We start from the raw sequence: 15,690 nt of genomic DNA on the forward strand, positions 1-15,690 counted from the left end.
GGGGTATTGGCCGGCAGATGTTGAAGACTGTGATAGAGGGCAAACGATGAAAGGGCAGGAACATAATAGGGATGTTGGACGGGATGAAAGGAGGAAGTCACAAAATATTTATATGGTAGTTGTGTCCTTCCAAAACCTACCTTAACTGGCAAATTACATAATAAAAATAAAATACCATGATTTCTTTAAATATTATGAGCAGTGTTACATGCTGTGAATAACCTATCTACGTTTTTTACAAGCAAATAAAGTACATTCATAAATCGCGTTTCTACAAATAAATACTAGTTACTTAATCAATTGGCTATTTTTGAAACATAAATTAGGCGATGTCTAACGAAATATTCCTCTAAAATATTTTATTTAAACGATTTATGCGTATATTGTTGTTTCATCCTTTTGTAGTTTTTCATCTGGATTTCAATAGTTTCTGGATACGTGTTCATCTCTATCTGTTCATTCTATATCGTCGTTTTTTGCTCGGAAAACCCGTTAAATTTGGTTGATCAAAACTTGGATACATTTTTCCTTACAGGCTCTAGCTAATACCAAACGGGCTGATACCGAGGGCTTGTTCTAGATTTCCTTCCCTTTAATTTGGGCGTGGATGGCTATCATCTGAGTCACTCACTTCTTCAATAATTGGCTGAGAGCTTTGCCTGCAATCAACCAATCTATTCAGAAACACTGGACATTTAAGTCCCCGATAATGACCACAGGAGGGACTGTGGGGTCCGAATTTGACGGTCACTGAGAATATAATATTTTAATAATGAATATCTGGAGAGTAGTAAACTTGTGAAAAAAATTGATTGTCGAAATTGTTTCTTTAACTTTCAAATCCCGTATTTTTATGCATTTGACTCAGTGTACACTCTTAAGCATAATTATTAAAATATAGTGCTCTGAAATATAGCAAATGATGTCCCAGTCATAGTCTTTAATTGCAATGGTACAGCTTTTCAAGAATAATGTTCAACAAGTATGGGGTAAATGTTGTAATATAATTCACTCAATTTCATTCTCACACATGGCAAGAGACTTACTTTTATAGGAACTATGGCGAGGCGATTTGTTTAGCATTTATTCAATGCGATCGAAATAAATTTATTAATTCATTCAACCTTCAATTACAAAATGTACATAAACACGTTTATAATTTCTATTGGGTTTGCCAGAAATTCAATAATCCAACCTCATGCTTTTGAAGAATATTTCGAATAATGCGTTATTGACAATTAATTGAAAATCAAACGTAAATAATAATATTTGAATATTTTAAACCTTTACTTCACATTGTTTAAAGCTAAGTAATACGTCAAATGTACTTACACTGACATTTGTATCCTTGTTTCCCAAAGCCCCTGTAAAAAAACGACGGAGTTGATTAGGCGAATAAAAAAGGAATGGTTAAATCCGAATATGCATACGCGTATCATTCAAATTCGATATCGATTCATAAAGAGTATCTTCCTAGTATTTCATTAATTTGGATGCATAGGGAGAATTTAAAAATCAATAAACATGAATTGTAACGACTGTTCAATATAAAACATGAAAAATCAACACTCCTCGAAGAATAGGAATGACGGGGAATGTATGAAACTACTGCGAAGTATCACCCTTAGCCATTGAATACACGTAATTTGTTCTCTGTATAAACCTATTTTATTATTTAATAGCTCGAGCTTTTAGATTAATTTGGACATACTATATTTTAATCTTAATAGATATTATATAGATATTTTGTTTTATTCATTATAAATATAAATAAAATGAGTGTCTTGAAAAATTCCCACATTTGGCGCAACAACAAACTCTTTCACATATCTTTGAATATTTTTGCATCAATTTTAAACCTTTCCTTGTTTTCCTAAATAATTAAAAGAAAAGTTAATACAGGTATCAGTAATGCCTTGCCTCATTACCATCAGTATATCTATCAAATTAAAAATATAATAATACTGAGTAAATTTAAAAAAAATCCAAATCATAGTTGATAGTTTTCCTCATTAAATGTATAAATCCGACTGTATAATTCAATATCATAATAACTATGTCGTTTCATGTTCCTTACATTAGTATGAAAGATGGTTAAACAAAAGGAGTCAGTAAAAAGAAAATAAACATCAGAGGCCCATGTATTACTTAATTCAGCCTATAAAGGACCAACAAAATAAAAAAAATCGACTCCTACTTAAATCAATCGACATATTTTCACAGTTTATATATAGCTTTATCTAATCATACATTTAGTTTTGGCGGTGACGAATAATACAAGCATTTACAATTTTGAAAGATAAAGTAATAATCGGAATAACATGAAATATTAAACCAAGCATGGTAGGCTCACCATTCTTACAATAACATCCAAATAGAATCAATCATTATATATATATAAGTATATATAATATATATCATTATATATATATAAATATATATATATATATATATAATATATATATATATATATATATATATATATATATATAGTATATATATATATATATATATATTATGACGCGCTAGCATTTCTGAAAATATAGAAATATATTCTCGTAAAAGGATTTGCTCTCTCGCCAATTAAATTTTGCGGGTTGAGGAACGGTTTTAGTTTCCTCCTTATCGACTTCAGTCTTCCTCGAAATGTTAGCTTCATTCTTTTATGTTATTCACATTATCAAAATCGAGTGTAATGTCGGTAAAAATCATGAAATTGTTTCCTATCTGTCCAATTGTGAATTAATAAATTCCAAGAATGATGAAAATTCTTTATCTGCCAAAGAAAATGCCAGGGGAACCTCCACTTTGTTACGTATTAATATCTAACAAGTACTCTATACAACAAATACGATTTTTCATTTGTAAAAGCAATCGAAATTATCAAATAAATGGGAAGTCCGGGATGAATACTTGTCCTATTTCATTAAAATGTTGAATTCGAATAACGCCTGTGATATAGGCAGATATTAAAGGGGAGCCGGTGGACTAAATCACAGGAGCTGTATTCGGGGCCTCCCTCCCGCGTGCATCGCGTGAATTTATTCGTTAGTGCAGGTTGTGATACACGCTCCTTAGTGCAGGTGCTGCTCGCTCGTGGCGATACGAATGGACCCTTAGACATTTTCCCACATCCAAGATGGAGGTGAATGCAGGAACAATTCTCGTCCCAGGGAAAACAAAATGTCCACGAAATAAGAATTTGCCCTGCCCCGAATCGATTTTGCTCATTATCTCACACGGGTTAATTTAGTACCTCTGAAGATCTCTCAGTACCTCTTTAGTCTTTAGTACCTCTGAAGAATCTCAGTTTCATGCTTTCTTGCAGGTCCGAAGTATTGAAAGATACCGATAAAATCATTTAATAATTATTTGGTCATTTTGGAAAGTGGCTGACATGGATCCGAGTAGTTTTCTCACCAATCCAAAGACTTCGTAGAAATTGATTTTTTACTTATAAACCAAACATTTTGTTACTGAATTAAAGACTTAACATAGAGGCTTTCTAAAAAATTGAAAAATCAAGTGCTTATGATTATTAGTAATTGATTAATTAATTTTTTATGCTTTCATGCGCTGTGCACAGAGCAACATAATTGACGTTTTGATTACTAATTATTGAGTAATAATCGATGATGCTACCGTTGAGAGTCAGAATTTTACCCCATGACTGCAAATGGTGCGATTAACATTTAACTACTTTAATCTAGATGGCGGGTCCTCACATGTCGTCTGCTACTTTGTCATGACAGTTTGGACGGGGTCTGCGGTAACGAAGGGTATTCGGTTTCATGTAGAATGCAACACGACCATTCCCGCCATGTCGTTGGTGTTTCGTCGATATATCAAAGAGATGATACGGCCGAAAGATTGGACCAGTTCATCGGGGAACATCATGTGACGAGTTCCATCATCAAACTGGGAGCACCGTGAGAAGATACAGCTGCGTACGTTGGTGGACCACGGGATAACGGTTTTAACTCGTATCGCCTCTGTCACCTGCAACACCACGGCAGTGTAATACAGGGATGTACAAACATTGTGGACGCGCCATATCCTCTTGGGAGACCCATCTCTTCTTCAATACTAGTGCTCTAAACTGCTCATAGAATATGGACTTAAATGTCCCCTCAGCAAAGTCAGTAAACTAATCTGGATAAAAATTTTAGTACAACTTATTGCCCAAAAATTATCCTGAGAGAAAACTTACATATTTATCTTAGAAATTTGAAACCTCTATCGAATATTCTCTGAGCGTTATCTAATTCCGCAGTTGACAAATTTCCCTTCCGATTGCTCTCTTCTACCTGTGCCCTCAAACAAGTTGGATGTTAAATAGCACATCTCCTTTACTTTTTCATCACCGCCGTAGCCGTACAAAGATAAACAGACTTTCGTCACATTTACTATCAATTTACTGAATCCAAGTTTGTTTTAAGTGGTCAGTGCTCGCCATGAAAGCTTAACTACGCAAATAACTTTGATGGCGAAGAGCACAACTCTCCACTGTTAACATGTGTAGAAGTGAGAATGACCTCAAAGTCTTGACGTATATTTACATTCTTACGTCAACTCTCCTTAGATTTTATGTTCATGTAGTATCGGTTGTCAAAACTATTTATCGAATAAAGAAAACTCCATGGAGTGACAAATTTGAGAATTTTATGAAACTACCAACTAAAGAGAATTATTTTAAGACAATTTAATAATTTTTTTATCAGCTTGGAAACTAGGGTCTAGAAGCTTTATCTACCAAAAACAGGAAACCTCTAGCAGAAACACGGATTAATTCAGTCGGAGGCGAAGTTTGTAACCACGACATTCAGGTTACTTAACTATCTTATCAACGGAATCCAAAATAATTTCCTTTGTGTGTGAAGAAGCAATAATAATTACTACCCGATTACACCAGAGCCTAACCATTCTGAACTGTAAGTCTGCTTTTATGTAGTAAAAGGGTAGATCGATTAAAGATGGTCTATTTGTAACGGTGTTGGAATCACAAAATCAGAGCATAATAGACTCTTTTTCCTGGGTCTCATACTTTCCCTTCCCCTGATATTTACTGTGAAAGGAAAAAAAATAAAATTACCATTTATTTTTTCATGTCTACGCATATGCCTGACCTCTCACACCAGCAGCGTTGACAAAATATGATGATTTATTTTATAAATGAATGTATTTTGATAGCCATATGGAAATATTATTTTAATCTGATGCGGTCTCATGCTAATTATGCTGTAATCTGACATCATTTTAATATAGTGTACTGCTATCGTGTTCCTCTTGGAACACTTTTGGTGTCACATTAGCAACGCGCCACCAACTACATACAGCCTGTATCATGCGTTGATAATGTTGATTGTACCGTATTATTTATTGAAATTCCTACTGAAAGTTCAACTACCTACTAAAGACTCTCATTAAGTGTTTTGAAAAAGAAAGAAATTTAAATGCGTTTGTACTCGGTAAAACCATTCATTACACTGAAAGAGACACATACAGCCCTCTGATCTGGTCAAAGTCATTTCAATGTCTCCTTTGCAATTTAAGTTTGGCACCCTCTGACGCCAAGCAATTCGAAGCGCGCACTCACCATAGGAAGTCCCCACAGAACGCGCAGAATGTAGGCTGGCGGAAGAACTTGGCGACGAAACGGTGCCCCTTAACCGTGTGCACCTTGTGGTGCTTGACGGCACCGCGGCGCCTCGGAATGATCTCGCCCGTGGATGACGAGCTCCCGGCTGCCGGCCTCCGACGCCTCCACGAGACCTCCAGGTCATCTTCGCACGAGGAAGGCCCCAGTGAGGAAGCTGCAGACAAGAGAGAGGCAATCAATCAATTAATTACTCTTGCGAGTGAGGTGCTCCGAAAATTCCGATCTGGCCTCTTTATTCACCAAACATTCGATACTGCACTTATTCAAGCGATCAATACGGGCGTGTTGCTTCAGGTGCGCCATACAACTAAAAGGACTGAAAATGGTGTTTTTGGGTAAAATTTTAAAATTAGGACATTTTCCAGAATAAACTGTTTACCTACTGAATTAAATCATTTTTCTACTGATCCACTCGGAATCTATTACTTTCTTTTCTCCATATTAATCATAAATAGGGAATTTTTCTTTTTGTCCGCGAATTACAAGTAAGTGACTCAATTCTGCTAGCCTTTACTTCACGTGAGTTGTTTCTATGTTTTCCCTCTCATTGCCCATTTTGCCGTGTACATGGCAAGACAACCCATTAAAAAACCACTACATGATTTTACCCTCCCAATATCAACATCCCTCCCTACCAGTTCTCCCAAATCTTCCTATGTTGCTCCAATAAATGGCTTTAGAGGTAATCGTATGATACGATACTAAGGAGAAACCGATCGGGAAGCTGGCTGAATTAAATATTTTTTAATATATAAGACTACTTTTATTTATTATGAAAAATCATTTTTTTGTATAGAGCCTCAATTTAAACTTCTACTCCAATCATTTTACCAATTAAAATCTAGAACATACGTATTTAGTAGCCATATAAATACCCATTAATTCATGATTTTTCTTTCCATAGTTTTCTCCAAATCTACGTTGACCAGACTTCCGTTTTTTACCCGTTTCAATCTTTAGAAATAACGACCTTATATTGATATTTCCTCTTAATTTGCCAAGCAACGGGCTTAATATCATATACAAGGGGCTATACATACTATATGTATGAGCTGGGATGTCAGCTTCTCTTATCCTCTTTATGCCAAGATTGTTTTACAATACACTCAATTTTTAGAATAAAGTAGACATTTCTTACTTTAAAAAAAGCTTACCTCTATATTTGGTTAGCTGCATGAGTCTTACATCTACTATTGGATTTATTGTACACCTATAATCTACTCGCTAATCTGCCACCCTAATCGTATGCAATAAATTTAGGAGAATGTAGGAGAGACAGCATTGTCTTGAGTGTAAATTTTAATTTACAATATATATATATATATATATATATATATATATATATATATATATATATATATATATATCGGCAAAAACAAGGGGCATATAAAATGGGGCATCAGAATCAGAATGAGTCAACAGATGCAAAGTGGATTTTGAAAATTCAGTTTGATTTCATTTTTAGATATATCTCCAAGAGATACTTAAAATCTCATTAATTGCAAACATTCTTGACATAGGCGTCAAATAGGTTCAATGACAAACAACCTCTTTTACCGAGGAAATTATCCACTGAAACTATTAATAGTGGGCTACAAAATTATAAATAAGACCCCATCTACTAGATATAGTATGCCCTCTGATCCAGTAGTTTAGTGCACGCATTTACCTAACATGCCGATTATCTAATTTTACACATCATGCACAAAATTTACGTATGATAAAAAAGTTTTAATCTTAAAACAAGATCAATAATGCCAATAGAATATCTGTTATAAGTAATTAGTACCTTTCTTTCATTTAAGTACCTGCATAATCAGTTCACATATTTTCAATTAAACTCTAAGTAATAAATTTCTACTTAAACGAATGACTGCGATTAAAACCGAACGAATAAACACCGATTTTTCAAAAGGTGAGCCTTTCTTTATGCCTTCCTTGTAAATTACAAATTCCATCGATTTTTTTCATGAATACCAAGTTAAAATAGCCTTCTTAAGTCACAATATCGCCCGATGGTATAAATTCCATCAAACCTTTCTTCAAACTCAATTAGGGTTTAGAAAATGGAAACGGTGTGGCAGCTGAAATTGTAAGCGTGCAATAATAAAATAATGAAATTGCAATATTGCACTTGCACCAATATCAATTACACCTATGTGCACCGTCGTGATATTCATGACAACGCATCAAACAAGTCCATAACGTAAACTTATTCAAAATCATTACTTAATTTACAAAATTCATTTTTAAGCGTAATACAATTGTATAATAAAATGTTTGCAATAAGCGTTTAAAAGTAAGAATTGTTATATATTCCGTTAAAGTGATCCTCTGTGCTTCTTTCAAAACTTTTGCCATTAAAATAATTAATTTATAGGGGATCAATGAAATTGTGGTTGCTAAGTTATAATTTGATATGAAAAATGAAAATTATGAAGAACCGTTCATTTTATAAGAAAGTATTTCGATAAAATTTAGAGCCGCATTTCTGAGACATCTTTAGGCTAATTAAAAGAATCTTTTATCTACAGGTACGTGTAAACATGTTGACAGCTTTCCTAAATGTTTACCGGTACTATTCATATTCATATTGAGCTCATGCAAAAAGAAATATATTTGAGTATAAGGAAATAAAAATGGTAGTTATTCTACATCATTATTTGAATCTCGTCATATTTTTATATTTTTGATAAACACCAATAAACTATTTTTTCGACCCTGATTAACTTAGGCATTATAAGTAACATTATAAGTAACATTATAAGTAACTTAGATTAGTACGGTATAATCCAGGGCCTAACTGTAACTTACTTTTCACTCACCTGCTGTAAGTTGTCAAAAAATGAGATGTGACTGAGAAGAAATATGGAAAAGGTTAAATTGAAGGAAAGGAAAACAAACGAAGAAGAACCAGGCATGATGAGGGAGGAGGTAAAATTGTTGGGAGAAATCCAAGGGAGGAAGGAAAGGTAGATGCAGAGCATTTTGATTGGCGAGGGAATGCTGAAGACTGTGATTGAGGAGAGAGCGCTAGGCATGTAAGAAAGGGGAAGGAAAAAGGCATGCTGGAACGAATGCAAGGAGGTAAAATGTAAGCGGAATTGAAGTACAGTTAAACGTAGTATGGGGTGTCAGGCTGTGTCTTGTTAGACGAAGTTTAGAAATGTGGCGGTGTTCAGTCGATGTCCATTCAAACCTTCCTTAAGCAGTGGTATACCAAAACAAAAGCTGAATGATGACTGTGATATCCATTCTATCTAGTTCTAATTCGTATAGGGCCAATAAAAAATACATGGATACTTGTTACGGAATTCCGTTCATAATTAACACCGCTTATACTCATTCTTAGAGAGCTTGCTGGAAATATCCTCTGAATTCTGGTTCGTGGGCCATTAATAGCACCCAATAGGAAAAAGAGAATTTGTTTTCAAATATTAACACACAAAGCGGGGTAATTAACACATTTTTTGATGCTTTGGTTGCACTATCAGTTAAGACAATTACAATTGATATCACATTTTAAAAAAATATGATATTTAATCAAACGTAGCTCAGAGGCTCTAATTTTACAATACAGTCGGTATAATGTCGTGAATTTATTCCTTAATAGTGTCCACAATCTTGAGACGATTCGCTTTAAAAAAGGATATGCGATTGACACGGCGCGAGGATTTTCCGCATATGAGTTTGAGACAATTTGGTATCCTTTTTCGGGAAAGATATTATCCTTCTTTTCCTCTACCGACGCTCTTTTTTGCCGCCCAAGTCTTAATAATCTCTTCCCTTCCTTCAATCGCCACCTTTCCCCGCCTTCTCCCAAAACTTACCTCCCTATTATTTCGGGATACGAATGCTTAACAATTAAAAATAAATAAGAGATGAATACAAACAAGCTCTGAAGTCGATCTCTATGTGAAAACCACCTAAATTTAGCCTTACATATTATTCGCATTAACAAGGAAAAAGAAAAAGAGAGAAATCAGAAGTTTTTCCTTTGCCAAATGTAATATCATATTAAGTATATTATACTCAAAATACTCTATAAGTGGAATCATTAGATCTCAGCAATCAATTCTACTCGCATTCAACGCTCGCGTTTAGAGCTCAGCGAGCCAACACTGAGCATGTCAATATTGATTATATAATAAACATAATATATTAGGGTAAGCAGATATTCAATACATAGGAATAGCAAAGGAACAAATGACTACCTAAGACTATCTATAAAGCCCCAACCAAATCTTTCTTTTGTCTTCTGTTCAAGTTTAGGATGGTATATTTTACTCTTCAGTATCTATCTTCAAAATGTTTAGATCGGAGATGTAGAGACTAGTAAACTTGTTGATGAACATTCTTTCGTACTTGCACAAGCTGACTCCTCGAAACCCACATATTTTGCTCTAGAGATAACTTACGGTGAGGAAGTTGTATTTAGGGATCATCTCGACAGTCTCATATAATGCACTCATATACATCTAACTCTTTTTAAATAAAGGCTGAAGGGGGAGACAGCTGATGGTCTGCGGTAGGAGCTAGGTAGGCAAGGTTAGATCTGAAAGAAGAGAGGAGGGTGGCGAAAGAGGAGAGGGCGGAGAACAGGGGGGACGACGGGGGTACGAAGGGAGCGGCCAAAATCTAATCCAAATGGAAGAGGAAGCAGGTGCGGGGGGAGGGGACTGATGAGAGGTTCGTGGTTTGTGGGGATGGAGGGTGGGGGGGAGGGAGAGGGAGAAAGGGAGAAGGGAAGGGTGGGGCTCCGATGGATATCAAACTCTCCATTATAACGAGATCGCGTCTCCATCGCGTTATTATTTCCCAAAAATTTGCTTTTTAATGTCCCACCGCGGACATCGAAAAAATAAGGGAGTGATTGGGTAGGGACCTGGCGCAGGAAGAGAGGGGGGGGTACGCATTACGCTGGAACATATGTTAATCAGTTAATGCGACAGACCTCATTAGCAGTTACAACTCGTTATATGTATTCGATTAGCCGATGCACGAAAATAGTCACTCCAATCGAGTAACCCAAAAACAATTTCAACTAAGCTAACACGTGGGACGTGATCATTTGAGATAGGAGAATAGGAAGGCTTAGGACTAGCAAACTAACCTTAAGTACAAACTGTCAAAGAGATCGATGTCCATAATTTATCAAAGCATATTTTATAATCACAACATCTAAGATTTAAAAAACAGGCTTACTAACATCGAATTACTAAATGATGCTGAAAGGGTAGGTGCAGAGTATTTCATATTGACAAGGTTTTCTCAAAAAGATCAATTGTATAGTATATATATATATATATATATATATATATATATATATATATATGAATATAAAGAACTATATAATGGCGAACACACATTCATTCACATGGATATAGATATAAGAAAAAGTGATAGGAACACACACGCAAAGGAATATACACACTCATAAACACACACACCTACACACACACGCACACATTATATATATATATATATATATATATATATATATATATATATATATATATATATATATATATATATATATATTTTATCCTGCAGTCTTTCCCGAAGACATGATGGGGCATTGGGAGGCATTAGGTCACCAGTCTTTAGTGCATTTACGTAAACGTTTTATTTTCGCGTGGTTCAGTTTGCCGCAAGCGATTAAGTATACCGTTATGGTCACGAATTGTGTGAGGAAGAAGAGAATTCCTTGTGTAGATATATTCGGTAATTTCACTTCTTGATATGGTCTCGCCTATATAGTTATTCATAGCTATTTTAATTCCCCCTATGCCAAAAGATAATTCAAACTATTTAATTCACCTAGTATTTATTTATTTATTCAGTATGAGTTCGAAAACAGCACATTTTGGCCTTTACATCGAACTATTAACAACGATAACAATAGTCACATTTACAAACACCCAAGCCCTAGGTGGAGGAAAACTTACCCAGGCGGGATTCGACCCTTGGAATGGCAGACGAGGACGTTACCCTGCCGCCACCGGGGTCGGCCTTTCACGGCACAATTTCCACGGCCTTTCAAGCCTTGCTCGTGTTTTTCCCTTTTTTTTGGCCACAACCAAGCATTTTCAATAATGGCATGACACTTTATGCTCGATCATAAAGATTCTTCACGAAAGGATCTATTTTTTCCGCATCTTGTTTGATTCAGAAATTGGGTAGTTCTGGGCAGTGCCTCAAATATGTTTTCTAATGAGGTATCACCAACACTCTTCTTCACTTAACATTTTGAAAATTTGCACTCCACTCGTTTGAGGGAACCTAGTTTCTTTAATGCGACTTCGCAAAAGTTATTTTTATTAGGTTTCTCCCATTTTAGACCAGCCGCTAGAATAGTAGTATTTATTCCCAAGTATTTAATTGGCTCCACTATGCAAATGTAATTAATATATGCATTATTATGCCGTGAATACGTATTTGCACAATGAATAAAACGAACAGTCCAACATAAAAAAGTATTTTACCTTGAGGTTAAAAGCTGGATAGCGTAAGCAAGATTGTCAGATTATTGTTTTTTAATATTTGCGTGGAATGTGATCTTTTGTTTGAAGAAAACATTCTATTCCGACTTGCCTATTGCCGTTACGTATTGAGAGCATAAAAAAACTCTTCCATAAACCAGAACCACTGAGCCCTGAGCTAATACTTTGAATAATCGCACAAAGACTTTCCATGGAAATTATGATAGAGAAAGGAGACCGTTGACTCGTAGATACGTATTTCTTTCTAATATACCTTGGACATTCAAACCTGATTTCACGTTACAAGTATATCATAATTTATCCCATAATTGGTTTTATAAACATTCCAAGACTTCTGAAATATCTGTGAGAAAAACCTGGCATTAAAATAATAATGTTTATTTTGAAATAACGTTAAATTATTTTAGAATACATAATCTACGTACCTTCTGTTGTAAAGGTGAAATACTTTTCACCATAGAGGCTTGTATTTTTAAAGTAAACTCTCTGTTTTAAATCATCCTTAAGTACAAATGCAAGCATTTTCACAAATTAAAAAAACGTGCCGTTTTTGAGTGATTAAAGATTTCAGTAACTGACATTAAGTACGGGTTAAGTGCAAATTTCCAAGCCACGTGATTTTTTAGGTACCAGAATTTACCAAGGAAATCGTGAGTGAAACAGTGAAAGCAACTGGTCCCCCAGTCCTGAACGTGTGAGTTACACACGCCGTTAGACTTAGTTCCCCGTGATCCCTACCCTCGTCTATCAAACCGTCCTGGTTGAAGACTGTGGTTGGTTGGTTAGGAGCTGTAAATCTCAGTCTCTCTCTCCCAGAGGGAGACAAATGCCACGTACAAAGGGTTTAATGCTCCTTCATAACACATGCACGATTAGGTACGCACTCCAAGAACGAGCGCCTTCCCTCAACGGCTGCCGCTTATAATGGAAAGCACCGAGTTGACACGCCCTCAATTTGACGATCTCGTGAACATTAGTACAATGCCGAGGAATGATATCGATTGCCTTAAGGTCGACTAGACGGTCTTTCCGACACCTCAATAAAGCTGCGAGGAATATTTTCCTACTGTTACGTATTATGAAACTTACCATCTACATATCTAACAGTATGTAGATGGTAGGACGTGAGATAAATATTTTTCGAACAGTACGTATATTTTACAACATTTTCACATTCTCTAAATGTTTAACCTCCTTCTATTTTCCCTTGTATAACTTTGCAATTAATAGTCAACTTATTCTGATGCAAACGTCACATCTGCTCCTTTTACTCATCCCTCCTCACCTTTTTGAAGAAAATACGATAGCTTTAATGAAGAAATATCAATGTAAACAATTTACAGTTGACCTTGCCTTGAAAGTGCTTTGCCTCCCTAGAGCAGTAAAGTCTCTCATTTATAACCGCCTTGTCTCCAGTTTAGTCCCCGGGCGTTTTCCGTGAGACACCACCCTTCCTATAAATCCTTCCTTCCACACGTCCGCTTGCGGCCGCATTTCTCTCACCTCACCTCTGATTGAATCAATCCATAATAACCATTTTCGTACTCATTCTTAAAACGTATTATAATGCATCTGATATCTTCTGGTCTTCGTATGCTATTGATTGTATATAATTGATCGTAGCAGTTAATGATTTTTCAATAAAATCGTTACCTTAATTGAAAATAGAGAGAGGGAAGGAGCCAAAAATATCATGAATTCCCTCTGCAGTGGACAATGGAATAATAATATTTAAGTTGAATTATTAATTCCTTTATATGCTGAATGACACATTTGAAGAGCCTTTATCACTCAATCATGTGTTTTTTGGAGCACAAAATCGATTAAATTATTTGACTACATCCAAAACTCGATTTTTCAGTGCTTAAAGTGAAATTGAATTTTATCGTTCCATTGGTTGCATTCACTTTTCGGTATGTCTAAATTTGACGAGTGCCACAGCTCATATTCTCTAAACATAAAAACATTAATTCCACCCTATTTTCAAATTAAAAGCGATCAAATCGAAACACTTTCAAATTATTCTCATCGATTGACTATTTCAGACAAAATTCTGGGAAAACCGTTAATTGATTAGTGACAGGATCCTATATTGTAAAGATCCTTAACAATAATATTGGTAGAAATCACGTGGCTTTAAATAACACGGCCAGATATAAATATTATCTTTGACCTCCGGCCCAAATACCATATTCATAAATTATTTTTGGGATTTAAAGTGGCAATAGTACCTAATATTATCGCTTATGTCAGTAGCGGAAATTTACCTTGAGAACTAAGTTTAAGGGAATGTTTCGAATTAGTCTTATTTCAATTCTAAGCAATGCCAACTGAATACTGAAAATTACTCTATATGATTATCGTTTGCCCAAAGAGATTTTTTTCTGAAGAAATAACACAAAACATTTATGAAATAGACGTAATTAATGAATGTTAACGTAATTGAGTTGGTTCTCACACTGGTTATGCTGCACAGGAAACTAATATCCGACACTTCATTATGAATACATCGTTAAACCGGCTCTATTGAATTAAAATCGTGCGTTTAACCTAAAAAAATGATGATAATCGCCGATCTATTTGAAATTTAATCTTTTGATGCAAAGAGTAAAAATAATTTCCTCAATGTTCCGAATTGTTAAATATATTTTGTATCGACGGATTCGAGTCATATTATCAGCGAGGATATAATAATAATAGTAATATAAAAATTAAATATTTTAATGTAGTTATTCGCTCGCATCCACCAACCTTGCAACAACTACCGCTATTAAATCAGATATTTTTAAGATGTGCATTACCAGTGCAATAGTTTCTATCAAGAGTTGCAAATAGTTTCACTGCATAATTAAAACTAACGGAATAGACACGTAATTCATTACGTTTTCAGAATACACACATACGTAGAATTATGTACGTAATGCATTGCAGATTAATTTACCGAACCTCAATGAACATTATTAAATTTCACATCTTAAATTCATTAGCAAACAAACTGTGTATGTGACGTAGATTTCAATGAGCGAAAAACTAATTGTTTACCTATAATTAACGTGAAATTACAATTAGGATAAGATTTGAGGATTTCAAAGTTAATAATATGTCAGTCTTTTTTCAACATAATTTTACAAGTGATTAGCGTGAAATCTTTACTTTAAAATGAAGTACTTAAAAAAATGACATTGCACTTACTCCTCGAAGTTTAAGTTTTAAACAATAATCGGAATCGGGTGAAATATACTGCGTCTAGTTATCGGTAAACTAAGCACATCGTTTATACATACAAACACAGAGCCTTCATTTGATGCTGAAGGCAGAAGTGTGAGCAAGCCAAGTCACTCGGTGTGATTTATATTTTGGGAGCCAATTACCATGGCTTAGGTTAATGAACCAGTGTCAAAATTTACGCGAGTCTCCTAGATTTATTGCCAAGAGAAAGGGCAGTTATATTCCCACCACCACCACCTCACAAGCCATGTTAAAATGCTCACCTACTGACTTTCAAAAAAGATGGAATAATGTTTGAGA

The 15,690-nt window shown here is 35.1% G+C and overlaps 1 protein-coding gene across 1 annotated transcript in view; it reads right to left on the reverse strand.

The window, feature by feature from the left end:
- Positions 1–6,835, reverse strand: part of LOC139691081 (putative protein kinase C delta type homolog) — a 46,850-nt gene extending 40,015 nt beyond the window's left edge. Inside the window, exons 1-3 of the mRNA XM_071588824.1 lie at positions 6,814–6,835; positions 5,597–5,813; positions 1,333–1,364 (exon numbers count right to left, since the gene is read on the reverse strand). Of these exons, the coding sequence (XP_071444925.1) occupies positions 1,333–1,364; positions 5,597–5,813; positions 6,814–6,835 (271 nt within the window). The remainder of the gene's footprint in view (positions 1–1,332; positions 1,365–5,596; positions 5,814–6,813) is intronic.
- Between the last annotated feature and the right edge of the window lie 8,855 nt (positions 6,836–15,690).

The sequence above is a fragment of the Hetaerina americana genome, unplaced genomic scaffold, assembly GCF_022747635.1.
Source record: "Hetaerina americana unplaced genomic scaffold, ioHetAmer1.1.p SCAF_3, whole genome shotgun sequence".
In the NCBI taxonomy this organism is placed as follows: Eukaryota; Metazoa; Arthropoda; class Insecta; order Odonata; family Calopterygidae; genus Hetaerina; species Hetaerina americana.